We start from the raw sequence: 12,503 nt of genomic DNA on the forward strand, positions 1-12,503 counted from the left end.
TTCTTGCATTGACCCGGATATAGCGCACAGGAACAGCAGAAACAAAAAGAAAGGAAATGACCTCGCTGGTACGTTTCTTAACAGACGGTACATTTGTAAACAATCTATATAACAGCATATAATAGAAAACAATGTAAATAAAGCTTTCGTATCGCAGGCACTATTACGTAAATCTTACTTTAGAGTCAAAATGACTATCAGACCGGGAAACTATCAACCTTGAAAAAAAAAAGAGAGAGAGAGAAGAGCTGTGCGGTGTGTTGTTGGTCTCGTGTCTGAAACGTGTAAGATCGCAGAACGATATAAACACTTGGAACATGGTTTGTTTACGAATTCACTGGCTAACATTGTTTTCACCATTTGCTGGAGTAAGGGAAGACACTGCACTAGAAGGCCACACGGATAAAGCACTTGTTACGTCATTCCGTTCAGTAGATACTTTTGTTTTCCTTTTCTTTGACACGTTTTCACTTTGCACTGGCTGTAGCGGAGGCTCTAATACAACAGGGGGAGTCACATGTGCTTCTTGGTTAATAGACACTTCAGGCTGTTTACAGTCGGGCGAGAGGTCAGATGACAGGGTCGTTGCAGTAGTGGGAATCATCTTGGAGGTAGCATGAGGGGCACTGCCCTCTTTACTCTGCTTCTCGGATACAGCTGACTGAAGAGATTCACTTTTGAGGGGCAACTGGGGAAAATTCCTCTCATCCTGTAAATTAGGAACCGAAGGGGAGGGGGCGCTCTCTAGGACCATTGGTTGGGCAGTAGAAACCGTTGGCAACTGTAAATCGGGTGAAGAAGGGCAATAGCTAGGAGTTGTCGGCATCTTACCACTGAAAAGTTCAGTCATCTTAAATGCAGTGGGAGCTGAAGTAGATATCACCTGGGGTTTAACTTTCCGTGGACAGGCACTTGCGACGTGGTTCGGGGCCAGACAAATAAAGCACGTAGGCGGTTGACCTTGATACATGACACTAGCACGACACCCACGAACCACAATTTTAGAGGGAATATGTTTCCCTAAAATCATTTGAACGAGTCTATTGCCATTATAAACTGGAAATGGTAACGTACTGAACCACAGTTCCTCCGTGACATGTATCACTTGTCCATAGGGGCGAAGCACTGCACTAAGTTCATCATTAGTGATTTCCATGGGGAGATCCAATATGCGTACACGGGTATATTGTATACTTGCACTGGACAACTGTACTTGACTTATTGTGCCATTTTCATGCTCAAAATTCATGGTTTCCGGGTGCTGACGAAGAAAGGTGTCCACGTGATCTTGACATTTAAACTTGATGTACAAACTATAATCCTCATTATGAAGTTGAATCGCTGCAATATCCTGAATATGTAATTGCAATTCGGTAGTTAACCAAGCCTGTATCCTGGCTACACTGGGCCTGATAGTACGCGTCATCTTGTCAAATGCAATTCGAACTGTATTTTTACGTAAAGCATTCATTGTAAGTGGTACAAAACTATCGTAGAGTGACACAACAACTAAGATGCACTAAACAAAACTATTCAGAAATCCGGGTTAGGTACACTGACAGACACACTACTGAAATGGTATCAAACACAAAGGCCGTCAAGGCGAACGTATAATATAGTTACAGCGGAGCTCACACACGAGGTGCACTACACCGCGTCTCACAACGAACTGACCTGAGCTATTTGCTCTCTTACGTAAGCTGAACCTGTTCTACAGTAAAGACGATTTTTCATTACGATTGGGCTAACAATTCGTCTTTTTCCATAGGTAATTTCCACTATTTGCACTATCTATACGTTAATACTTAGCATAGGTTCATATATTTGGAGTTCGCTGATAATGCATATAATAAGACATACTAGAAATATTCGTTAAAAGTTTCGTTTGTAGATCTAATCCACGCTTCTCTCAATGACATAGATGTCGCTGCTTCGTGTTGAACTGCAGAATTCCCTCGCGTTCTTGAAAATTTCCCACTTTAGCAGAGTTGGTAATTCTCGAGATTTCTGTCGATTTAATGTTTTTTGCTTCTAATTTCTTTATTTTAAGCTAATATCTAACACAAATATTAAAAACGGGTTTGTTATTAACCTGTCCTGCTGGGGAAACCTTCCGAAATTTCGAACATATAAAGAAAACGGAGATATTTTCAAAAAACTTCAAAATAAAGAGACGCGTCATTTATTTTGCTCATGGTAGTACGTATGGAGCAATGTAAAAGAAAATTACTAATTCGAATCTTATCATTTAATATACAATGACATTAGTGTTATTGCATGGAAAACAAAATACTATTCATACATACGATATGTAACATTGTTTCAACAAAAATTAAAACTAATATAGTTTGCAATGTACCGCAATATCAGTTCTCATCGAAACGAAAATAATATGTTTACGAAATCTATTTAAAACGGCACTGTTAAATCTAAACATGTTTAGGCATATTTTTTCTAAGTTTTGTACCGTCTTCCACATCTCTTCAGAACAGTTTTTGTAGTCCTTGTTTTAAAAAATATTGTTTTCCGATTATTAGTACTTTTATTTATTTTCATATGTGGAGAAGAATTTTCGGCAACGATATTGTCGGGGCTTCCACCGACATTGTCGGTGACGTATGCAAAGCTTACCGGCACCGACACCGACATTATCGGGGCTTCGTCCAATTTTGTTGGTATCGTGTGCAAACACGCTTACAGTGACTTGTGAGTGGTGTGTTTCGTAGCGTATTTTAACTCATAACTTAACTGTGGCGTGGCAAGAACACGTTGCAGACAGATCCATCCTTTAGGCGGGAAGCGTGCCAAGATAAAACAAACGTACTCTAGAATGTGGCAGATTTTAGAATCTATCGGAGGGGTACATGCAACCGTTGCCAGGCTTCGTTAATACCTTGACAAGCTATTTCAGTATGCCCAGTTGTGTGACAGAGATTGCAGGTTAAATTTTTCTGTTTCTGAAAAGCATTCATGTATAATATTCTTGTTCATTGACATCAATTACATCCTACTCTCCGATTGTTTCATTTACGTATGAAACGGGGGAACATTGTATGTCCAGCTCGGTGACCTACAAGTACACCGAACGCTTTCAAATATCGCATGCATTCCATTCTTAATCTTTATATTTAAGAGTACTAAAAACGTATTAAGATCTCCATGTCTCCTTGAGGTGTATTGAATGGCTTATAAAAGTATTGCGCTAAAGGAACAAGAAATTAAGTGGGACATTGCTCGTGCTGTTAACATGCCTTGTGAATTAAATAGCTTTTCTATTTTGAAAACAAAATAAAAATCTATTTTTGTCAAATTTAGTTTATTCAGTAAAAACATCTTCCTACAAGTTTTGTATTTGAATTGTCGGGACCAGTATTCGTTGGAGTCAGTGCTTGTGTCTTTAATAATAATTTGTTTACCTCTTCACTTGCCGCTACCTGATGTTGTTAATTAATAATACTTTAGGACATGTATACCAGTTACTTAATTTATGCGAAGAAGCTGCACCAGAAGGATGTTGCACAGTTTTTTTTATTTGTTTCATCAAATTGCTACAATCAAATGGAAATCCGACCGCTGTATGATAGACATTACACCTGCGTTCAAGGTAGAATGTAAGTAAGTTAATGATCGCCAGGCAGCGGTTTCTGTATACCTAGGAGTAGTAACTTAACAAAAAAAGTCTTTGATTTTAAAATTTTACCGCATCCTGTCAAACTAAAGGAAGAGACTTATGCTATAATATGTTCCTTCATCATATTATTTGCTAATCAATATAAAGGGTTAGAAGTAATTTAATATTCTTTTCTTAATTTAGAACTATGTTTTAAAGTTGAAATGGTAGTTGAAATAGATTCAAACTTCTCTTTTCACAGAGTTTGATCGTGTGTGGATAGGTGGAAGACTCTTTGGAAAAGACTGGAGATGGAGTTTCAGTGACGAGATTATCCCAGAGATGAGAGGATCAGATGGTTACCCACCATGGGCTTACAAAAAGCTTAGACGTCGGAGAGACTGCATACATCTTGATGCACACGCGTCTCCTCTGTTTATTGATGCTATGTGTAACGAACTCTGTTTCTTTGTGTGTGAAGAAGGTACGTATAATGTAGATATTGTTTGACGATTACTATTTGTACTATACACTTACGTTTAGTGATGAAAATTTCCCAGATAATTTTGAAACAGAATATTTTCCTTTGCATAAAACGTTATTTTGACTTGTTCCTATATCGTTGTTATACTGTAAACATTTTTTTTTTTGTATTACACACTCCATGAAAAATAGTTACATGAAGTAAAAATTCAACAATTCTTCGAAGAATTCAATAGGTCTATACTTTTTTTTGGTAGAATTTAATTTTCATCATATAAAATTATGATATCGGAGTTTGATCAACTTTATGCGCGTAATACAATATTTTTTCATAGCCTTACTTCTTTCCTGTGGGCCACGGTGGCTCAGTGGTAGAGCGTTCACCTCTGGTGCATGGGGTCCCGGGTTCAAACCCTGCTCCCGCCAAGTGAACTTTGTGGTGGACAAACACCGTGTGCGTGGGTTTTCTCGGGGTTCTCCCGTTTCCTCCCACTTCCTTTACTCCACCATTTCCTTCATTTCTCATAATCACCGTCTCCTTTAGCCTAACCGGCATAACCGTGGGACGTAAAACTCAAAGATTTCATTTCATTTTTTTCTTTCCTGTATTTACATAGTTCCATCTCAAATAAATAAGTCTAATATAAAGTATCTTCTGTACATTTTTCATTATCCATAACATCGAAGTAACTCATTAAAACAAATGCTGAAAATTTTCAGAAAATAAAAATATATTCATGTATTTACTCGGAAAATCAAGTTAATTGGAGTTGTTCTTCCTACTTAAATAATATATAAAAGATAAGTCAGAAGCTGCAATAAGTAACTTCATTTTAAATTAGCTATGAAATAAATAGATATGTCTTGTCCTTCAGTTATATAAGTATTTTTCTATCACATAATTATTATCTTTTCTGTTATTATTTTTATACAATTTTTATAGATAATAATTATGAAACGTATATTTTCAATACAAACTTTTCTTTGACAATATTTTTTAGAACTATAATTTATAATAATGGATAAGGTTGTTATAATGCGGTATATAAATTGCCATTCTATCAGGCCTTGTTTCTATTGTTTCTATACATAGCGAGAGAGAGAGAGAGAAAAGTATAGTCCCATTAAGAAAAGAATCTGGCAAAAAATAATACTGGACTACAATGGTATGTAACTCATTAAAATACTAAGACTTGCCAGAAATGAATGTACATTCATGAGGACTATTATTATTATTATTATTATTATTATTATTATTATTATTATTATTGAAGATTTGAGAATTTAATGATTTGTTAAAGATTATGCTTATATCAAATATTCATCTAATTCCCTAACATATAAATCAATAGTAGAACGGAATTCGTCATTGAATGAGCCAATCAGAGTTTTCCAGTGCAAAGGTGGATGATAGAATGAAAACACTTTCGAATTTAGTGAAAGTATAAGGATCAAGGTCAGGTGAGCTGTCAGGCGAAATGCCATAAAATGTGTTCTAAGCTAAATTTACATGAACTAGAACTACTGAGCAATTACACAAGATGAATTGAAAAATAAATCCCAAAGTGAACTGCTCTCAGTATGTTTTCACATTTTGTCATATCAAATTTCACAACTACAGGGTATTTATTATTATTATTATTATTAGCTGGTAAATTATTAGCTAGAAAATTACAGAGCATCATTAGCTGGTAAGGTAACAAGTTCCTTTCAAAATGTTTGAAATTAAGACCTGTGTTCGACACTAGCACAGACTAAGTATAAAACTCAATAGTACGTATTTTATTCAATTCGAGTTTCATCGTGGCTGCGTGGTTAACGTGCGCGTCTTCGGCGCGGGAGACCCGAGTCCGATTTCCGGCGAGAGCTCATGTGGTTCGAGCCCCGCTGCTGAACGAGACGAAGAACTGCAACTTGACAAATCAATTTAATAGCTGAAGAAAATAGCTAATAACACTAACGCTATCTTGAAAGAAAGCATCTTCCTTGTCGCTTCTCATTGGGTTCTCTACTTTACTTTCACTTGCTTGCTCCCAGTGAGTAGATAAACACAATGAGAACGTCTATTGGTCCCTCATAGCTTTATGGTTAGAATACGTTGGTACGAGAGACTTGGGTTCGATTTCCGGCGAGAGCTCATGTGGTTTGCATTCTACGTGAAGCTGTAGGACCTCCTTCCCTATATTAGTGCAGTCGCTTGGCACAAAAATATTTCTATTCTGGATACTAGTATGAAACTTGGCACATTTATTAATTATAACATGTTGAATGAAAATCCGCCGGGACACAAAACCGATGATCACCCCGTCGGCCAGAATTCAAGATGGCGTCCAAAATGGCGGCACAAACTGAAAATATACCAATTTTGCCGTTCTTCGGGCCAGTTTATATGTTCATTGGCATGCTAAATTCAAATAACGCGCTTTTAAAAATATTAAGGTAATAGATTTACAAATATAAAGAATTATGGCATATTTACATCCATTTTAATGCAAAACTAAACATGCTATTTACTGTAATAACAACGAAAAATTCGTTTTTAAAATTTTGAATGACGTGTTCAGACCTTATACGTAAATCCAAAGGTATTATTGTAGTTAAGTGTTAACTATGTGTTTTTAAGTAATCTCATGTTGTAGAACACTTATATTATAGGTAATAAACTTGATAGTTATCCTCAATCCATTAGCGAGTTCGGCAAACTTCGCAAACCATCAAGAAAGTCTGACATTATTACCTGTTTATCTTCAGATGTTTGTGAGAATCATGACAGTGACTGTAGTATTTTATTTTGCTCGGCTATTGTTATAGATGGCGCTGCCCTTGTAGATTCTCTTACTCCAGGTTCATCTAAAACATTTGGAGAATTTGCAACCAAAATATTTCGACTTGCCATAGAATCTCACCTGCAGAAATTTGATAGAGTTGATGTAGTATTTGACAGATACTTGGCAAGAAGTCGTAAGGCTGACACTCGTTTGAAACGAGGTACTGGAGAAAAATGTTAATCAAAAGAACACCATTCCCAAGGGTATATAGGAAATTTTTGCAAGTTGATGAAAATAAAAAGCAACTTTCCCACTTCCTTGCTTCTGAAATTGAATCACTGGAGGTTGGTTGTAAGGTTGTTATTTGACCTCATAATTTGCGTAGGATCCTACAATAACAACAACCAACTGTCTCCTTGTTCACATGAAGAAGCAGATACAAGAATTCTTCTACATGTGAAAGATGCAGTTTTATGTGGCCACAAAAATGTTGTAATTTCAACAGTAGATTCAGATGTAATAATAATTGCTGCAGCGGCCCTGAAGGAGTTGCAGGCTCTCGATTTGCAGAACTTGTACTTTATTTACGGTGTTGGGAAAAACAGAAAACAGTTTTCAGTCTGTGAAATGTTACAAAATTTATGTCCTGAAACTTGTGAAGCATTGCCGTTTTTTCATGCTTACACGGGTTGTGACACAGTATCTTCTTTTCATGGGGTTAGTAAAACTAAAGCTTGGAATGTGTGGAAGACACTGCCAGAACTAACGGACGTCTTTATTCGATTGTCTACCTCATTCATTTTATCTGATGATGATTTTGATATGATACAGTATTTTACAGTGCTTCTGTATGACACAACCAGCGCAACAAAAACAGTCAACGAATGCAGAAGGATACTTTTCACACAGAAGAATAGATCCCTTGAAAATATACCCCCTACTGAAGATGCTTTAAGATAAGATATTACTTGAAAGGAACAATGTTTCAAGGAGTGAACATTGTTTTGAGACAGTGTTTACAGCGTCAGCCTGACATTCCTGATGTTACCGACTGGGGATGGAACGTCTCAGATTCCCCACCATGGCTTACACCATTATGGACAGTTCTTCCAGAAGTATCAATGAAATGTTCGGAATTAACATGCTGCCACTGCAAAACAATGTGTATGAACAAATGCAAATGTCAAAGCTTGAACATGCAGTGTACCGCCTTATGCTCTTGTGATGGACAATGTGCAGGGTTTGTCCGGGAAGTAATAGGACTGATTTTATTCCGCCATGACTGTACTTCGGAGCGTGCGCGCGCCGACTGGATCCGGTAGAGGGCGTTCCTAGCTAACGAACGAGCGGCTGGTCAGTTGTCTCCGAGCACACGGAGAGTCAGGACAGGCTTTTTCGCGCGACGTGTTTCTGTGAGTGGTGCAAGCCGAAAATGCAGCATTCGTTAGAGTAGAGGTACGCGATTAAATTCTGTGTTGAACTCGGTAAATCTGCGACAGAGACATTTGATATGATCAAGCAGGCTGACCCAGATGATGATTTAGCAAGAAGCAGTGTGTTTCGGTGGCACAAGGCCTTTTCGGAGGGCCGGGAAGAGGTCGCCGATGAAGACCGTGCTGGAAGACCTTCGACTTCGACAAACACCGACAATGTGACTCGTGTGCGCGAAGTTTTGAGCTCAGACCGTAGACTAAGTATTCGTTTAATTGCCCAGATGTTAAATTTACCAAAAACTGTGGTTCATGAAATTGTGACGGAGCATTTGAACATGCGCAAGGTGTGCGCGAAGATTGTCCCAAAAGTGCTCACTGACGACCAGAAATTGCGGCGAGTGGAATTGTGCCAAGAATATTTGAACATGTGTGAAAGTGACCCCCAATTTTTGAATAACGTAATCACAGGTGACGAATCATGGATGTTTGAGTATGATCCCGAGACAAAGAGGCAATCTTCCGAATGGCACACGCCGGCGTCTCCTCGCCCAAAAAAATGCAAGAATGAGCAAATTCAAAGTGAAAACGATGCTCATTGTCTTTTTTGACTTCAAAGGCATCGTCCATCATGAATTTGTTCCTCCTGGACAAACCGTCAACGCCAAGTTTTACGTGGAAGTGCTCAAGAGACTCAAACGAAGGGTCAATCGGGTCCGACCAGACATCGGAGCCGACTGGAAGCTGCACCACGACAACGCCCCGGCTCATACCGCCTTTCTTGTGAACAGCTACCTGACCAAGGCCGGCATCCCAACGCTTCCGCAGCCGCCCTACAGCCCAGATGTGGCCCCCAGACTTCTTTTTGTTTCCTCGCCTGAAACGCCCGATGAAAGGCAAGCATTTTGAGACGACAGAGGGGATCCAAGCAGCTTGCACCGCGGCTCTCAAGGCTATTCCGGAGAATGCCTTCCGTGACGCCTTCAATGCTTGGAAATCGCGCTGGCAGCGCTGCATCGACGCAGAAGGAGCCTATTTTGAAAGTTTTTAAAGAATTGTAACGATTGGCTCAATATTTTTTTTTTAAATCGACTCAGTCCTATTACTTTCCGGACAAACCCTGTATACAGTGAGTGAGTTATTGATAGATGAGACTTAGACAAGCATTCGATCTCTAGTACAGAACGATTAAAATATAGTACTCTTTAAAATTGTTCGCAATTTCTTAAAAAAAAAAGGGAGAGAGGAAGGAAGGAATATTCATTAGGGTTACATTCTTATTTTAGCAATTTTCGAAATAAAAAAAGAATAGAATTGAAACACACTTTTGTACATATAATTTTATTTTTAATATTCTACTTGATGATGATGATGATGATGGGTGTTCTGTCCGAGGGCAGGTAGTTGGCCTGAAGGTCCCTGGGCAAGGTGAACCCATCCATGGTGTCTTGCCATTGCCTTCCATGGGATGATGATGACGTTCTAAGGACGGCTCCTACAGTTTAACGAAGGATCCGAACCACTTGTGTCCCCACCGGGAATCGCACTCGGAACCCCTTGATTGCAAGGCGACGAATGGAGCCACTCATCCACCAGGGACACTATATTCTATTTTAACATGCAATAATTTAGTAAATGCTCCCAATTATTTAATTTTACTCTCTTTACTTTCTATTTATCACCCTACTGCCAAAGAACTTAATTGCAATCATTATCCCCCTCCCGTCTTTTAATAGAAGCTCATATGACTTGTGTCCCGGTTGTTTTTTTATTGTGTATTACCATCTAAATAACTATGTCAAATTTTATTCTGGTATCCAGAAAAGAAATATTCTTATTGAAATTTGTACGAAGCGACTGCACTATATAGTCTTGCTGCTGAAAAAAAAATGCTCAACTCCAAACCATTTAAACAAAAAGAACGTCCCAATCTCAGTCAGAATTTGCAGGGTTTTGCACCGGGTATGTATTCTTCGGCTTTGTATATGCTCCACACATTCCGTTTATTACGATTGCCTTTATTCAACTCCATTTGGTACATCTTATCTATGATGTCATTGAGGAGTTGCCATTGGTGTAAAATTTCAACGAAAGGATATATATTCTCCGTAGCATTAATGCTATTTTCTGCATTTCTTTAATTTGCATTTTGATTAAATATACCTTAATATTATTTTTCATATTAAGCCACTTAAACTTGCATTTAAACCATACTCTCTTACCCCACTGGTGAGTTACCTGGTTTGATCGCAGCTTCCGTTAAATTAGTTTTGTGACGGACATACACTGTGTCTCGGGATTATTCTGTTTCCTCTCACTTTGTCCTTCTACTATAATTATCCATGTGATCGTCACCTTAGCCTCGGGACACGCTAGAGGGACGTTAAACTATAAAAATATTGAGTTTCTTAATATATATATTTCTTTATTCTCCGATTTTATGTCTACTACAGAATATTCTAAATCATTGTTCAACAATTATAATATAATATTCTTGTGCTTACGTCGTTGCTAAGAGCAGGAAAATTCAGTGGTGCGACTTAGGTATTCTCGAGAAGACGTATACAAATAGCTCTTAAAAGAATATGGAGAATTGGTTTCGGAGTTCTTATATTGCGAACTACGAAGCACATTTTCCTTACATACACGACGTTCTCGATACTATCAATTGCGAAAGGAGATGTACCGAATATCAAAGTAATGACATTAATGGTATTGCTATATGGAGTTTCGAGTTCGATTAAGAAGTAGTCACAGCATATTTCATATTCACTCTGCGAGCATATGCCGTATTCTGCATTTCTTTTATTACTTTCATAACTTATTATTAGATCTGATTTGAGATTTTTGTTGAAATACATCGACTGAATGTCAGTGTCGACTGTCTTGCTTTACACTGCAATGAATCTTCGAGCTCATTAATAACTGAAGCAAATGATGATGTTGAAGAAATTGGTGAATTACCTTTGAACAACAGCTTCTTCTTCTTTCTGCACACTTCTAATTCTTTTGCCATCCTTGAGTCATATGATAGCAGAATTGAAACAACTGAAGGTAGCTTTCTAGGTGATATTCCAAAACCCGAACTAGACGGAATAATCGTTGATACAAGTTCAGACACGTTAGAAAATAAGAAGTCATGGTGGAGCTATATTTTCTGCTGCTTCAATGGCTGTTTTTGATCAAGGATTAGTGTGCTTTTATCTATTTCTATCTTTTATCTATTTATCTATTTCATCTACAGAGGCTCGGTTAAGAGAAGATTTCAGTTACTGACATCTGCAGCTATAGCGCGTCCAGTAAGAGAACGTCTCTAACAGCTCGCAGTGATATTGCCACTACTCGCGTGTCAAGGTTTTTTCGGTGCAACTGTAGTGGCAATTTAATTAATGGTATAAGACAGAGTGATCGTGGTTGGTAAAACGGGTATAAAAGTAGGGGCTGCAATGTCCCACCGCATGTGGTAAGAAACGTCAGAGACCATCTCTTGTTGGCCGTGCTATAAAACGCTAAACTTGAAGCCTCTGAATCGAAAATACTTATACATGCCACTATCTACTCATTTAGTAAACAATAAAGGAAGAAAATTTTAATTAAAGATGCAGTGCTTGATAATGAAGATAATGTTTTGATAGAAAAATAAATAATCTAATTTTAAATTACATTAAATTCGAATTCATTAAACAACTAAGAAATAGTGGCCAAGAAACGATATCATTCAGATAGACAAGTTGCCAACAATGAAGAAAAGTTATTGGCTTTCACCTATGAAATTTTGAATCTTCAACGATTAACGCGTGTTTAACAAAAAATAGCTTTCCTTATGAATTCGAGTCACCACATGTGGGACAACATTGTAGCCTATTCCTTCAAATTGTACGGTACTAGTGTCTTAATATATTGTAAAGAAGCGAACATTTTTTGCTTCTATTACTTGTATTGAAATGTACCTTGTGTACAATGTATGTTTGAAGTCTAATTGTAAACAAATTGTTGAAGATCATTGTAAATACGTGACAATTCATCCGCAATAACGAAATCGATTTAAGTTTGAAAAAAAAAAAAAAAAAACATTTGTTTTGGAAAGTTGTGACCATATCACTTAGAGAAACCAATGTAATTAAAGCCTGCTGATGCACGGCTGATGCAAGATTTTCAATTTAAAATATACATATAATTTTTTAAGTAGACATCTTTAGACTTTATTGGAAG

General features: G+C 37.6%; 1 protein-coding gene across 1 annotated transcript in view; it reads left to right on the top strand.

Moving 5' to 3' along the window:
• Nucleotides 1-12,503, top strand: part of LOC145668023 (uncharacterized) — a 135,444-nt gene that overhangs the window by 69,065 nt on the left and 53,876 nt on the right. The window contains exon 5 of the mRNA XM_081735488.1: nt 3,873-4,094. Within this exon, the coding sequence (XP_081591614.1) occupies nt 3,873-4,094 (222 nt within the window). The remainder of the gene's footprint in view (nt 1-3,872; nt 4,095-12,503) is intronic.

Source organism: Thermobia domestica, chromosome 13 (genome assembly GCF_964235325.1).
Source record: "Thermobia domestica chromosome 13, izTheDome1.hap1.1, whole genome shotgun sequence".
Classification (NCBI taxonomy): domain Eukaryota; kingdom Metazoa; phylum Arthropoda; class Insecta; order Zygentoma; family Lepismatidae; genus Thermobia; species Thermobia domestica.